We start from the raw sequence: 16,762 nt of genomic DNA, 5'->3' as shown, positions 1-16,762 counted from the left end.
GCATCGTGACGGTGCCGTCCTTCGCCGGAAATTTAATTTTTGTCCCTTCATTTCAGTTAATTTCTTCTTTACTCGCACATTGTTTCGTGTCTCCTCGGCATAGTTACAGTTTGGTCTCTCATTTTATTATGGTCCAAATATTATTCGGAGTTTACATTTCTTTTTTACTACGAGCGTAAAAAATGTAACTCTTTGCAAATGGTTGGTGATGGGCTATAAGTATGTGGATTTTGAAGGTAACAATTCAATATCAGCTGGATTCTTAACGTGAAGATCAAAAATGTGAAGCTTCAACGGTATATTTACAAAATTAGAAACCGAAGAAACATATTTAACTCTACTTTTGCAATTACAGGAGTAATTTGTGTGCAGTGGGGATATATGCTAGCAAGGGGGCTAAAACAGTGGACCGAAAGATATGAGTGGCGCGTGATAGAAGATACTTACTCACTCCATTTTCTTAATATAAATCGTTTTAGAATTGTGCACATGAATTAAGAAAATCATTAAATTTTTATATTTTCTAAACGAAAACATCATTAATTATTTATTTTACCACAAATTAACCAATAATAAAATAGAAGTTATATTATCAATGGTCATATAACATTAAGTGTTAATAAATTTTACATAGAAAACCGAAAACATCATATAATTTGTAACATAATTTCTTTTTAAAAACGATTTATATTAAAAAAAGTAGGGAGTAGAATATAAAACGAAAAAGGTGTGCCACATGTGATTCATTGCACCATTAATTTTTCAATTTTATTTTAAGCTCCGGGCCGCTTTCCTTGATTTGAACTTTTAACGGCAAGTTGTCTTTTCCATTAAAACGTTTTTTACGAGAAAATAAAATAGTATGTCATTCTGACATATAAAATTACTTGACATATTGTCGCCGATTGCACACATTAACTTTTTTCTGAAAAAGTTGCACAAGTTAATTGAATATATTTGTTTTTTTACTGAAATTGAATATATTTGTTTGTTAATTTTCCATTAACTTTAGTAAAAATATCAAAGGTTAATTTAAAGATCAAAAGTAAAGGCACTACTACTACTATAATTAAATAAACATGATCACTAGTATAAACGCCCATTTAATAATTTTTTAGTGTATTTAAATTATTTCTAACATATTTTGCTATATTCTTCTAAAAACAGGAATTTAAAAAACACAGTTACAATAAAGGAAAGCTGACACAAAACATACGTCAGCAGAGAGTTTGCTTCTTCTCCGACAAGTCACCAGTCACCAAATCCTCTTTAACTATTTATTGAACCATGCCTCCACCATTTAAAGCCAGTTATAATTTTATTGTTAGCATAAGAAAATAAATCGCAGCATCACTTTTAATTTTTTTTCTTGGTTACAATTTCATTTTCATTTCTCTATCTCAAGTTCCGTTTCGTTTAAAAATAAAAATTTATGACACTTTTGTTGGGCGGTGGGTTACACGCTTTTTTCATTACACTACCTTTCGTGTGTGATGGGAATGAAGTGTCATGGTCATGGACCCGAGCCATCTCTTGTGAGCCAAAGCAGTAAGAGCATCATTATCCCTAAGAGACACTTAGAAGCTCTTATTCATTTTTTTAATATTTTTAAGTTAGAAAAGTGAATTTAAGAGATTAATTAAGAGATGAGAATATTTGTGTGGTCCAATGCAAGCTTTTTATTCAAAAGTTCTTAAAAAAAATATTAAGAACAAATTGTTTTAGAGCAAAGGAAGGACAAAGGAGAGGGAAAAACAAATTGTTTTAGAACACTTTCATCACGAAGGAGAAGGATAACAAATTTGTTATAGAACACACATATACACAGAGAAGAATCAGTTGAACCTGCTGAATGAGAAGGAAGGAGATGGTCCAGACGATCTGTAATGGTTCCAGAGCTAGAGCAAGAAGGATCCAACAATATAGCTCGAACCTGAGATAATCAACCACACGCAACCAGTAATCAAGCTCGGATTTTGCAATATGAGTTCACGAAAGAATGATGAAGAGACAAAGGGATATATATCCATACCTCAAGAGATCTGCAGCTTCTTCTGCATTTGGATTGGTTGCAGTAGATATTCGCTTTCCACCATTCTCTTAAGAAGGTTGTGCATCAATATTGTTTCTGACTCTCTCATGGATCCCCACAAGCTGAGGTTTTGCTTCCATGACAACACCTATAAACCAGCCGAAACAGTAAGTATGAAGTAGCCTTCATAAGCAGAACTGAGAGACCAAATTAAATAGATACAACAACTCAGTTCCTGGTTCTCTAATTCACAATGTGTATGCTTTAAAGTACCCTAAACCAAGCTTCTACAAAAGTTAACCTTTCGCGTACAACTCTTTAATCATGTGAACCTAAACATGAGGATAAGAATGGCACTGGCTGCAGGACTTTCTTTTGTTGATACACAATTAACATCATCAAAAGGTGAACCTTTCATTCTTGAGATCAACCAAAATGCTACAAAGATGCAAACAAGTTGTGGATAGAGTACCTTTAGGTTTAGCTTTCTTCTTTTTACTGGGTCATACGCTTAGCATGCTCAGCATCTCTAGCAGTGGCTTCTTCATCAGCTTCTGTATGGTTGTTTAGAAACTCTGGTGGCCCTGATATCTGCAAATATTTACACAGAAGTAAAGCAAACCAGTTCACAGACTTGCAAGGCCAATGAACTCTAGCAAGTTTTCACTAAAAAGTTCAACTTTATGGATCCATCTAACAAATTTTAATCCAAAATAAGAAATCATTCAGTTCCTGCAGCGAATCTAGTCAATAACTCCTCGAAATTTGATATGGATTCTGAGAAAGAGAGTGATGATAACCTGAGAGAAAACGCCATTAGCTGAAGGAAGGCCAGAGTCTCTAGCGGAGTGGGATGCATAGAAATCGAACACTGAAGAAGAAGAAGATCCGTATCTCTCAACGCCATGGTTCCCATCTTCTTCGTCGGAGTTCTCGTAATCCTTCTCCTCGACATCTTCTTCTTCTGGGTCGACAGATTTTATATTTTTGTTCGAGAATGGCAGGGAACTGCATCTTGAGATAATTGCAAGTGCAGATCACAAGCAGCACCACCGTCAAAAATGAATGGAATTTGGTCTGAGAAATTCGAAATTCTCTGTGGGGAAAGGAAGAGAGAGAGAGACGAAGAGACGAGCAAGAGGCGCCTCCTCCGTAAGGTTTCCAGGAACCGACCTCTTAGCCCAATTCTTTTATTTTTAATTTTTTAAATAAATTTGGGCTTAAGAGTTCACATTAGAACCAGCGTTAAAGATGGTCTAACACCGTAAAATTGTATATCAAGCAGCTGTTGATATGACGGCACATGGTTTATCGAAAGGCCAAAATATCAGAAAGGAGAAGGTTATCATAGGCATGTGTGTGTGTTTTACGCGGTATTAGCTGTTTTATTATCCCTACCCTCATGTCGGTTGCTTCTGTATCAAGCCACTCTCCTTTCTAGTATTGTTTTGCCCCCTCGCAACACTTTTTCAGTAAGTACGTTACTTTTTTAACCTACCATAGGTTAATGATAATGGACCGTTGATAACTTTATATGAATGATTAATTATACTAATTTATAACACTCGGAGAAAGTTATGAAAACGCGTGATCAAATCCTACGATGCTAGTGCTTACCCCCAAAAGAATGCTACAGTGATACGTACTTACCAAATTCCAATTAATATGTAGACTATACCCATACGTACCATATGCACGTCGGCATGTGTGAGGTTTTCGTGAATGTGCAATGTTTTCCAGTACGAAATAATATAGTGTAATGCAATGTAGTGTACCGTCCTAAGAAGATGATATATATATATACACGTATAAAAATGAAGATGATATATGTAGGTATTAAAAAAACATAATGGAAACCTAATCGCACTAATATAAAAACTGGGTTTGACATGGTCAACTTGTAAAAAGTGTAGTAGCCGCAAACTGAGGAAGTACATCCATACAGTCGCACTTTCCTACGTTTTCGTTAACAACAAAAAACAAAACAAATTGCGAATACAAATACTTTAATTGGGACATAACTAATTACATACTCCATCTATTTTAAAAATAATTGTATTAGTTAAAAGCTAATACTTATTTATTGTCGATTATTCTTTCTCGCAAGGCGGTATGTTAAAGTGTTTTACGAAGGAAGTATATTCATTAATATTTTAGCTTTACACGCATATATATATATATGTAAGCATATTGCATTAGTTAGACTAAATGGTCTAGTCCGGTATGATATCTTCAAAATTTTAGTGCTAACTGTTTAGAACTATGTTTGTGTATATATTTATGCTAGACATGTAGCATTTGTGCGGTATACATGCAAGTGTTGTGCACATGGTTGAGATCGGGTTTTGTTAAATTTGAATTGTAGAGTTATTATATCGCCGAGAATAAAATTATTGCTTCTATAGCTAAAAACAAATAAGTAAATAGATATGATTGACCACGAGACCAGATCTAAGAAAATGTATATTTTAATATGGGTTGCTAGTTAGAGTATGATTATTGAGAAGTTATTAGGGTGGGTTCTTAGGTTGAAGTTCTCAACGGAATATAAGAAACCGTCTCTTAACTTTTAACTAAAAAAGTTAAGAACCGACTCTTAATTATTTAAGAACCCTAACCTAAAAACCCCTAATAAACATGCTCTTAACACGAAGTGGTCAAAGGTCAAAGATGATCAATTGTTCAACCAAGCTTTACGCTTATGGCTGTGATATAAACTTACACTAGCTGATATGTAATAAACCAATATACTTATTGCCAATTAATCTTAAATTTAAAATTATGACAAACTTAAATTTAACATCACATCAGTCTTATTTTTATATCTAATTAAAATGATCTAAAAATTTATTATATGTTTAAAGTGAGATTCCGTTTGAAATGTACCGATCAAAATTATCATTTTGAAAAAATATTAAAATCTACATTAAAAATTTAAAGGTACTGTAAAAAGCTTATACCAATCTAATTATCGATACTTGATTTTAAGTTACAAATACATGATAAATCTGAATTTTAAAAAATTATCATTAATCAGTCAATTTCATAGTCGGATTTAGAGTGCAATGTTCTAACCTATAACCTATTCATAGGTATCTTTCAAGAAATTAATATTATTTTTTTTATCTTTCTCCTTTTTGAATATTTTGATTATTTTCTTTATCATTCAACGTTATAATAACATGTTTTAACGTTATGTAAAATAATTAAATTTGTAGATTAATAGGTCGTAAACGCCTACAAATTGTATTATTTTAAACCATACTTAAAAGTAGTGAAAGGTGGTGTGCCATATAGTGTTGACACCTGATGTTTTAGGGTTATTAATTACAATCCCATCAAGAACAAAAATTATTATTCTAAATTCTTGTTCACTTAACCTTTTCAATATTCTTTTTATTTTTCTTTATTTCTATTGTTATTATCATTTAACGAGGAAACATTATATTCCAAGTTTCTCTCAAGTCTACTCGAAAGTAATAGTTTAATTAACTGTGTATGTCTCTGCTTAAAAATTTAATTGGTTTACAGCTAAGTATGTTTACTTTCCGACGTTAACATATTATACATATATGTAGAGATATTGTCCATCTGACTTAATACATTGATAGAATATCCTTTGACATTAATAATATTCAAAACTCAAATGCTGAACTGAAAGATTAAACTTGGAAAGTCTTGAACGTATTATGCCACTTGTCAATGCTGAAAAGTAAGAGTTAGCTATCGTCGGTCGAAGCCAAATGAGGCAGGCGTACGTCTGTATGATTACAAGGTGCATACAGGGCCGGCTGAGGAGGGGATAAGCGGTGCGACCGCCTCGGACCCAAACCCGTGTCCTTCCGTATATTAATAGTTAAGGGGCCCAACTTTTTTAAGAAGTCTATATTTTTATATAAAAAATTATAAATATAATAAATAAAATTGAAAATGGTCCAAAAATATTTAATATGCATATAGTTTTATTTTCATCAAAATATACAAAATATTACTGATTAAATTTTAAAAACATGTTAAACATTATCTGAATATAAATCTTAGAGGGTAAATTTTTTTTTTTTTTGCCCTAGGATCTATAACAATGTTAAGCCGCCCTAGGTGCATATATAAAGATGTATTCATTTGATTTGAAGCTTGATGTATTTTCTACAAGTCGGTGATATTATATGAAACTCGCATCGGAGCAACCTCTACTTAAGAGTTATAGAGAGACTGGCGACGCTCAAATTTAGAATAGCATATGAATGAGACCAAAACATTATATGAATTGAGAAAAATATTATTGTTAGTGTTAGTGGAACATCTGAGAGAAACTTAGATACCAACCTACATCAAACGAGACAACAAATTAAACTAAAATAAATTGATTCCCTCTGATCCGATTTATTTTTAATAAAAAAGTGTAATCTTTGTATATGATTTTGGTATATATATCAAGTATCTAGGTTAATGATAGACTATAAGAATGAATATACTATATATAGGTCTTTAATCGATTATTGTAAACTAAAAGGTATATGGAGAGGGAGAAGAATAAAGGTCAAGATCCGTTCTGCGTGAAACGCAGGAGGGAAAACAACATGTTGACGAGAGAAACAGAGATTTCTCACGTCGAGTGAGAACATATGCCGATGATAGCGGCTTTGGTGATTTTGAGTTTTTAATAAGTTATATGTATTCCCTATTTAAATAGCACTATTAGTTTAATTGTGATAGGGCGTCCAAGATCAAGAATATCACAAGAATAAAAAGTCAAATTTAAGAGAGATGAGATGATAATAAAATGAAATATTGTAACGTTAAACCCTAAAACGCGTTTTTTGGTCACAAACAGACAAACTCACTTTAGTTGAGGGGACAGACAGCTACTTCTCCAAACAAAAATAAAAAAAAGAATCGCCCTCGTTTTCCGTGTACATTTCTCCATCTCTCCTATTTTTAGATAGCGAAATATTATCGACATTTATTTTCTTACAATTCTACAATCTATTTAAAAGAATATAATCTTAGACATAATTATTGCTACCTTTTATTTTTTAGATTTCTTCTTCTTAGTTTTTAAATAAAGTCACTGAAAATATTACAAATCTCTTGCATAATCTTAAGCTTATCGCTATTAGAATAATGCTATCATATCTTGATTCGATTTTATATATACATAATATAGTAGTCTCATAATAATATTAATTATGAACATATGTATTATAGTGGATCGTATAAGTCTATAAGGAAGTCAATTTGAGTCAATTCGAATCCTATATACGAACACGGAACATCTAATGTATTCAACGTTTGAATAATAAAATCACAAATTCTTTGAAACGAAAAGAGGGTATGAAAATTCATGGCCCCTATATAAATGAAGGTTGTTAAACCAAAAAAATTGTCTTTTGTGGGACACCTATAAATGCATTTACATCTCATTATCAACATAAACATAACCTAAATCTTAGTATTAACAAAAATATAATCACGTTACACAAAGACCGATATACATCACTTTTGGGACCAATACTAACAAAAATATTATACTCCCAAACTATTCTTTTTGTAACCAATTACCAATATACATCAATGTTGGTATCGTTTATAATCATTAGAAGAACAGGGTTTTTCGAATTTTAAATCTACACCATATACTATAGATGTATATTGCTATGTAATAGTATCGTTGGCATAGAATGTGGTTTCAAGAGGAAATAAATATATTTTGGAGGTAACCAAGAAACGAAATGAACATACATGCAAAAGAAAGTGAAATGTGGACCATCATTACATGACATGATATTACTTACATTACATCTGACTAAAAAAGCGCTGAACAATTTATATATATATATCAGTGAGACAGGGACAAGAATAAACGTTATTATGAGAAAAATGAAATCTTAATTTTTCTCATTTCCATTTTTTTGCTGACGCTCTTAGCTAAGACTAGTTACAATGGGCTCGTTGAAAGTTTTTTTCAACGGTTGAATAGCCACAATGAACCTGTTGAAAAACGAAATTTGGGCTCACCAGATTAGTTTGGCTCATTCTCATCCACACAAAAATGAGAAAATTTGTCGATGCTGATTTTTTTTTTGGTTTTAAAAACAATAAACATGATTGGTGCAAATGTCCGCAAACTATTAGTTGTTCAGATTGCATAGATTTTTTATCTCATCAAAATGTTTGAGATCAATTATTTTATATTATATAATATTTTTTTACAAAAAGTTATATATTAAAATTTATAATTTTTCGTACTCTATAAATAGATACTTGATTTAATAGATTTCGTCATAGAAAAACAAAATCTGTTTTGACTATAATATTATTATTATTCTATTTTGTGTCAAAAATGAATCAAAACAATAACTCTTTCGCAAAACTCCACAAATTATCTTTCTAATTACCAAAATCCTAACAATTATCAATTTCAAAATCAAAATTTTATTGTGAGTATTTGAAATTTTGCAATGTAATTTGTTTTAATAATATTTGTTTAAGTATTATTTTAAAAATAATTATTTATGAACATAAATTAAAAATTATGTCATTTATTTTTTTAAAGTTAACCACAGTCAAAATTATTATTAATATGTAGTTATTAATTTAAAAATGAATTAGAAAAGTGGGATAGGGTGTTGAATTTTACTAAAAAAAACTATTGTAGAGATGAAAAATAAAATGGTGTTGAATAATTACGTGGAAAAAGAGAATGACATTTCCACGTAATAATGGTGTTAAAAGTAGAAAATTAGGGTGTTGAAAGTTTTAGATAGTCTAAGATGGAACTTACATTTCCAAGAAAACATATCTTATTAGTAACACTTCTAAGTTAAGTAGAACATGATCAAGACCACCAGACTCTGCAAATAGTTTGACATACACAAATAGGTCTCAAAACACTCCAAAAACACAAGAGAAACGATGATCACAAGGCTAATGTTCTATTCATATGTTCATCGCAGAAACAAAACTTCATATGGGTAGCAAAAATCACAGTTACAAACAACCGGTTAAGTCAAACCGTGCTGCATATATCATAATACCTCCAATTTAACGATTGTAATTTGAAACTGTGATTCATGCGTCTGCAGCAGCAATAGCAGTAGGGGTAACTTGTTTAACCCTCCTTTGATGAACATCATAGTTATAAATACGCGCTATAGTTACCTGTCCAAGTCACAAAAAAAAAAAGAAAATCCAAGTCAAAAAATATTCTAATCTTTACTCAATCTCTATTGTATCTACGTTGACAGTTACATAAAAGTCAATCCAGACCTTATAAAAATTAGACGCTGACTCAAACTTGAAAGAGATAAAATATAATGTACCTGAGTAACTGTGACTTGATCCCTCAAGAACTGTAAATCAGCTACAAGAACCTCCAGGCTGGCTTTAGCATTTTCCAGATTGTTTCTCAGAAGGGCTGTAGCCTGTGGGAACAACAATAGATTATAAGAACTTATTCTAGGGTCCCTAGTGCAAGAAGAAACTTATAACGTGGAAGAGAATGTGTTTTCAGAGTAGTAATGGACCTCTTCACAGGAATATTCCAGCATTACATTTGCTCCTAACCACAAACAGACTGAGTCTGTGTCCTCGATACAGGCCCGTGAATATATTCCTTCAGACACTTCAAAATCGGCTAAAAGCGACTGCATTGTAAGAAAATAAATCCATGTGAGAACAAAAAAATGATGAAGAGCACAAGAATCAGTACTAAGTGAGTATTTTCATATAAAAAGCTGAAACATCTTGCATATATCTATGTCTCCGTTGACAGTGAAGATATAACTATGTTCCGAGACACAACATGTTCTGCTGTCACAATCAAACAACTCTTAAAAGATGTCTCAGTTGATTCTTCCAGCGAAGCTAAAACTATGTTCTGCGACACAACATGTTCTACTGTCACAATCAAACAAGACTTAAAGACATAAACCACAGGGCCCATAAGCACAAGAAAACTGATTGGTTATTTAGCAGCAATCAACCTCAATCTAAGAAAACAAACTTTCGCATGCAAGCATGCTTATCAGGACTTTCAAAGAAAATGTTTTCAAGTATGCGGCAAGAATCAAAGCACAACCAAGTTCAACCTTATGAAATTAAAAAGTCAGTATCCAGGATTCAGAAATTCAAGTAACATTTACATTCATTCACCATTAAAATAGCAGCAAGACACTGATCACAGAATCAAAATCAAACGTAGAAACAGACAAGCATTTATACAAAACCAGTAAAGAAAGGCTAGATTGTTGCAAAAATTAAACAACGAACCTCACCAGTACCCTTCCTTGCTTCTAAAGTGGCAACGACCTCTAAGCACTTCTCAATATCTGGGATCTTAGCCTGCCAATAGATCAAAACTGTTACGATAGCACAAAGTGTAAAGATTAAGAACACAACTTGTATCATCATACATAAATAAACACACTTATATACTTAGAAAATGACAAGAACATGCATACTTGAAGATCCCTTTGCTGGGCAAGAAGCTTCATCTCAACAACTTTATATTGCTGAAGCCTAAACAGAGGGGAAACAAATCACTATAAGCTCAATCACCTAAAGGGCACAAAGCTCGATCACTGAAAATGAGAAAGGAGTAACCTTTCTTGATGGAAGGCGAGAGCAGAGTTCGAATCGAAGCCTGACTGAGAGAGATAAGTCTCCACATCTTGGATGAATTTCGCGGCGGGAATCCCTCTTCTCTCACTCAAATCATCGCCACCGCTACCACTCGGAGAAGACGAAGACATCTGCGCCAGCGGAATCGAATCGAATCGATATCTCCGTTTCTGATTTGGGGATTTAGGGTTTTCTCAGGAAAGCCTACGAATCGAATCAGAATCGAATCGAACTGGAAGTAGCAAAACGACATCGTATTAATAATTTTGAAGTGGGCTTAAGGCCTCGCTCGTAAATCATGATGAAGTAATACCCACTAATATTAAAGACGAGAAGTCCATACAAATCAAATCCTTGTTGTTTGACAGTTTTCTAATAATCCACGAACCGGGCCGGTTTAAATCTGGGAACCCATAAATTCTTACACCATGACTACCCGTGGTTTTTAAAGGGGTACTCAAGGGAAAATGGTGAATTAATTAAATCCAAGCAATATTAAAGGGGAGTTATCTATCTTTAATGGGGCACTTTGACAACCGATTTTAAGCGTGGGTTTTGAACCACCTGTCAGCCCCACAGAATTTTTAATTTTTTTTTCTTTTCTCGCCGTTTCGTCTCTTCTTGTTTACTCCGTCACATGCGAATGATCGAAACAGACGACGAACGACGACTCTCTCGGTTGAGTCTCCTCCATATTCTCCGTGAGAAGATGGATCGACACCCAGCACCGACGACGGCTCCCTCGGTCCTCACCGCTCTCCTCCGTTTTGTCGTGCTTTCTCCGCCAGAGGAAGGATCGAAGTCCACCACAATCGACGATTCTCTCTGTCCTGATGGCGTATACTCCGTCTGCTCTTGTCTTCTCCCTCATAAGAACGATCTAAAACCACCACAATCGACGACTCTCTCGGTTCTGATTGTGTCGCTTCCGTCATCTCTTGTCTTCTTTCGGTCCTTATGGCGGCTCCTTCGTCGGTTCTCGTCTTCTCAGAGTGAAGAATGATGAAAACCCACCACTGACGAGGACTCAATCGATATTCAAAGCGTCTCCTCCGTCGGTCTTTCAGCTCTCGCTCACGATGTCTTCAGTTTGGAGATCACTTCCCGCGTATGTATCTTTCTCACCTCATCGTTCTGCTTTCAATTTCATTGTTCCATAATCAATGTTTTAAAAGTTGTTTAAGCTAGCAAACTGGTAAAGACGATCATATTGTTTGTCATAGTATAAAGATTTTAAATTTGCCTCTGTAATTTGGGTCTGTATTTAAGCTAAGAGATTGTGTTGAAGTTGAGAAGAGATCTAATTCAATAAGTTCATTGTCTTGCTAATATTGACAGGGACTTTGAGCTCTCCTCCTACTGAAGTCACAACCCGCAGGAGTGGTTATTGAATTTGGTGGTTGAAGACGATGTGAAGAGGCTAACACTCTATGAGCTCTCGACAGCCAAACACTTCTTTAGACTCTCGGTAAGTATGCAAAACGTGATATCAGTTTGGATAGTAGTTAGGTTAATAAATGCTTGTTAGGTTGTGGTTAGTGTAAATGCGTGTGTTGAATGCTTGTTAGGAGTGTGTGCTTAGGGTAGTAAAGAAGTTAGATATATGTCTTCTCATCTCAACTCAACTCAAAGAGTTGAATGTGTGTGTTGAATGCTTCTTCTCTTTTCATGTATAATACCCGGTGCTTTCTCTCTTTCTTTTCATCTTCTAACATAATCTCCCTCTTTATTCTTCTTCAAACACGTTTCTGCTTCTTTCTCTCTTCTCTGGTATTGTAGAATATGGATTCTACGAATCCATATACTCAACCCTTCAATTTTGTTGATCTGTTACACAGTCAACAAGACAGTGTACCATTTCCTTATGAGGGTTTTTCAGAGGGTGGGGATCTTAGATCATCACAACTCCCTGTGTTCAGTACTCAAGCAACTGAAACTTCAAGTTCTGCGAAGACTCAACTACACAGCGCAGAGAAAGAAAGAAATGGTCTCACTCTGATGATGTAGTGCTTATTAGCGTCTAGTTAAACACCAGTAAGGATCCGGTAGTAGGCAATGAACAGAAGGCAGGTGCATTTTGGAAGCGCATAGCAGACTACTTCGCAGCTAGTCCGAAGGTGGAAATAAGTGGAGCACGAGAGGCTATTCAGTGTAAGCAAAGGTGGCAGAAGATGAACGACCTCGTGTGCAAGTTCTGTGGAGCCTATGCCGCTGCAACAAGACAGAAAACGAGTGGTCAGAGTGAGGATGATGTTGTTAAAATGGCCCACGTGATCTTCTACAACGACCATAAGATTAAGTTTAATCTTCATCATGCTTGGGAGGAGCTGAAAAACGACCAGAAATGGTGTGCTCTTGCGAGTAGTAAGATAGATGGACCACAATCATCAAGCGCTAAGAAGAGAAAGTGTGAGGATGGAGGGGAAGAGGCAAGCTCTCAAGCAACTACGAATGGTGATCACCCAACCAAACGGCCTCCTGGTGTATAAGGCTGCGAAATGAGTAGGTGGTAAGAGAAGCAAAGTTGATGAACTGGGTGTCTCCGAGTTTAAGGGAATGTGGTCTATCAAAGAAAAAGACTTGGCTGCTAAAGAAATACTTAAAAAGATGGGTCTACTCGAGAGTCTCATTTCAAAAAAAGAGCCCCTAACTCAGTTTGAAGAAGCTCTAAAGGAGAAACTAATTACAGAGATGTTGGGTAATTAGTGTGAACTTGTGTGTTCTGTAATGTGTGTTCAGTCTTTAGATGTTTGAACTCTATTTGTTTCTTTGGTCTATGTTCCTCGGTTATGTGTCTTCAGTCAATGTATGATATTGGTTGTTTCAATGTTAAGTGTTTCTATGTTCTTGTTAAAGCTTACTTATATTGTTAAAGCTTACTTGTTCGAAATGCTCTGTCTTTAAAGCTTAGTTGTGTTGTTGATAAAGCTTACTTGCTTACGATGCTCTGTCTTTAAAGCTTAGTTGTGTTGTTGTTAAAGTTTACTTATTCACGTGTGCAGGGAGACAATGAGACAATGAGAGAAAGAGAGAATGAGACAAACGACACTGACAAGAGTAGTCACGATATGAAGAGTAGTCACGAGGTGCAAGAGGTCACAAGATGAAGAGTAGTCACGAAATGCAAGAGGTCACAGGAGATGGCCGTATGTGTCACACGCCATTGTCCGTATGTGTCACAAGATGTATTTATAAAGTCTATTTTGTAAAGTCAGAAGAGTGAAAACAATGAGTTTGTTGTCTATATAAAGTCTATGCTTGTTATTCACCAAGTTAAACACAAACGATTCATGTAAAGTCTATGCTTGTTATTCTTTCTTTCTATTATCTCATTCTCTCTTTCTCTCATTGTCTCATTGTCGCAAACACACAAAGCCTCCTTGATCATTCTCTCATTGTCTCATTGTCGCAAAACACAAAACAGAAAACCAAAACCAAAACATTTTCTCATTCGCAAGCTATCACATTCTTAATATCTCATTCTCTAATTCTCTCATTCTCACCATACAAAAACCAAAACATTTCTCATTCTCACCAAGAAAAAACCAAAACATTTTCTAAACTCTCATTGTCGCCTTCTCACCAAAAAAAAAACCAAAACATTTTCTTAACTCTCATTGTCTCATTCTCACCAAAAAAAAAACCAAAATATTTTCTAAATTTTGATCACATATATGGCATCTTCTTCTCATGACACCTTTGAGGGAGCAGATGATGAAACTTTTGATGAATATTTTGATCAATATTTTGATCAAACATTCGAGAATTTAGCCAATCATTATGGTGATCAAGAAGTCGAAAGAAAAAAAATAAAAAAAAGAGTTCATATCGAAAGAATCGTGAAGAAGGCGATCGACGTTTATGGAATGATTATTTCAGTGAAACTCCGACATATCCTGAAAATCTCTTCCGACGACGATTTAGAATGAACAAATCATTGTTCATTCGTATTGTTGATCGACTCTCCAATGAAGTTGAATTCTTTCGACAAAAGAAAGATGCTCTCGGAAGGCTTAGTCCCTCTCCACTTCAGAAGTGTACGGCAACCATTCGTGTCTTGGCCTATGGTTCTGCGGCTGATGTTGTTGACGAATACCTACGACTCGGTGCAACAACAGCTCGGTTATGTGTGGAACATTTTGTGGAAGGAATAATATATTTATTCGGTGATGAGTACCTAAGAAGACCATCACCGGCTGATCTTCAACGTCTACTTTATATTGGGGAGCAACGTGGCTTTCCCGGGATGAAAGGGAGCATCGATTGTATGCATTGGGAGTGGAAGAATTGTCCCACCACTTGGAAAGGTCAATATTCACGTGGTTCGGGTAAACCCACAATCGTGTTAGAGGCGGTTGCTTCGTATGATTTATGGATATGACATGCGTTTTTTGGACCTCCTGGTACCTTAAATGATATCAATGTTCCCTTTATCGCTCACATGTTTTTGATGACATAATAAAAGGTCAAGCTCCGCAAGTTACTTTCTCTGTCAATAAAAGAGAGTATCATTTGATTTACTATCTCACCGATGGTATTTATCCGAAATGGGCAACTTTTATCCAATCTATTCCAATACCACAAGGTCCGAAAGCTGCTTTATTTGCCTAACATCAAGAAGCTGTCCGAAAAGATGTCGAACGTGCTTTTGGAGTCTTGCAAGCTCGATTCGCCATTGTTAAAAATCCAGCACTTTTTGGGGATAAAGCTAAAATTGGGAAGATTATGCGAGCATGTATCCTACTCCATAATATGATAGTAAAAGACAAACGAGATGGATACACTCATTTTGATGTTTCAGAGTTCCAACAAGGAGAAGACACCGGAACTTCACATGTCGATCTCACGTATTCTACAGATATCCCTTCAAATATCGCCAATATGATGGGTGTTCGAACAAGAATTCGTGATAGAAAAATGCATCAACAGCTCAAAGCTGATTTGGTTGAACATATTTGGCGTAAATTTAGACGTGATGGAGACAACTACTAAGCTCGGATGTTTTTCTAAATTAATCTCGATTATTGTACTAGTCTTTATTTTTATCTTTTTTTTTAATATCTATGTTTTAAATGTTATCTTTTAATATGTTTGAATTAATAAATAATTTTATCTTAAAAAAAATTAATTTTTTTTCCTTAAAAACCTCTAATTAAGAAACTCCCATTGGACCGTTCCAAATGGAAGTTTCTTAACTATGGTTCTTAACCCCACTTAAGTACAGTTAAAGTATTAAATAATCACTAAGAAATACACTTTAAGTATCAAGGGATAAACATGCTCTTACCATTCGACAGTTTGGTTCGCTTTGATTCGGAGGCTATACCGGCGCAAAATTTAAAAAATTATGTTTGGCAGTAAGAGCAGCACCGACAGTGAATTTCTAAAAGTTACTATCTAAAATCATAAGAATTCGGAGTAATGTTTAACATAATAAAATTTTCAACTAAAATTTATTTTGTTTGTAAATTATAAACCATTTATATCATGATATATGATAACACAGGTTCTAAAAGAGCTTTCGCGAGTTCTATTTTGAGAATTTTACCTGACACTCTATGTCTTTTTGTTTTTATTTAACTATTTAAAAATTCTAATAACCCTATGAAAAAGTTGCCGTTACGCATGTTCGAACCGGTTCTTAAATTACGGTAAGTCCCTCACCCCTAAGAACCTCTATTAATCATCATGGTCTAATAATAAGGAAATAAACCCACGAACCGGCCGGTTTACATCCCAAAGGCCAGAAATTGTTACAATTACTTGAAACAACTATATATATATTCACGTTGTCGCTTTCAGATCCCAATCCTCATAGGATGTTAGGTAGTGGCTAAGAACTGATCCACGCACACTCTTACTTTTTCACAGAGAGGGGCGTTACTGCTAGGCTAGCAAAACTATGTGTGTATCAAACAAATGGGTGAGAAGATCCGGTCGTATGCATTTAGAAGAGCAAAGCACGAATAATAGTTTGACTACTAATCAATAGTATATAAAAAATTTATATCTTAAAATTTATATATAAACTTCATACAAATGTTGGCATTTACGGCGGATGTTTCTGAGCTTTTAGCTCATGGACAACTAATACTCTGGCGTTTAAAG

The 16,762-nt window shown here is 34.5% G+C and overlaps 1 protein-coding gene and 1 pseudogene across 1 annotated transcript; both read right to left on the bottom strand.

Moving 5' to 3' along the window:
- Positions 1-1,391: 1,391 nt before the first annotated feature.
- On the bottom strand, positions 1,392-3,737 carry LOC106349470 (annotated as a pseudogene).
- Positions 3,738-8,817: 5,080 nt separating this feature from the next.
- LOC111211532 (probable prefoldin subunit 3) lies at positions 8,818-10,900 on the bottom strand. Its single transcript, XM_022712699.2, has 6 exons — positions 10,637-10,900; positions 10,495-10,552; positions 10,304-10,375; positions 9,559-9,678; positions 9,355-9,456; positions 8,818-9,193 (listed from the first exon to the last, which is right to left on the bottom strand). The coding sequence occupies exons 1-6, from the start codon at positions 10,783-10,785 to the stop codon at positions 9,104-9,106; spliced, it is 591 nt and encodes a 196-aa protein (XP_022568420.1). The 5' UTR covers positions 10,786-10,900; the 3' UTR covers positions 8,818-9,103.
- Positions 10,901-16,762: the final 5,862 nt, after the last annotated feature.

Source organism: Brassica napus, chromosome C9 (genome assembly GCF_020379485.1).
Source record: "Brassica napus cultivar Da-Ae chromosome C9, Da-Ae, whole genome shotgun sequence".
Classification (NCBI taxonomy): domain Eukaryota; kingdom Viridiplantae; phylum Streptophyta; class Magnoliopsida; order Brassicales; family Brassicaceae; genus Brassica; species Brassica napus.
Note: the sequence above shows the minus strand (reverse complement) of the source record. Positions and strands in the feature narration are given on the sequence as shown.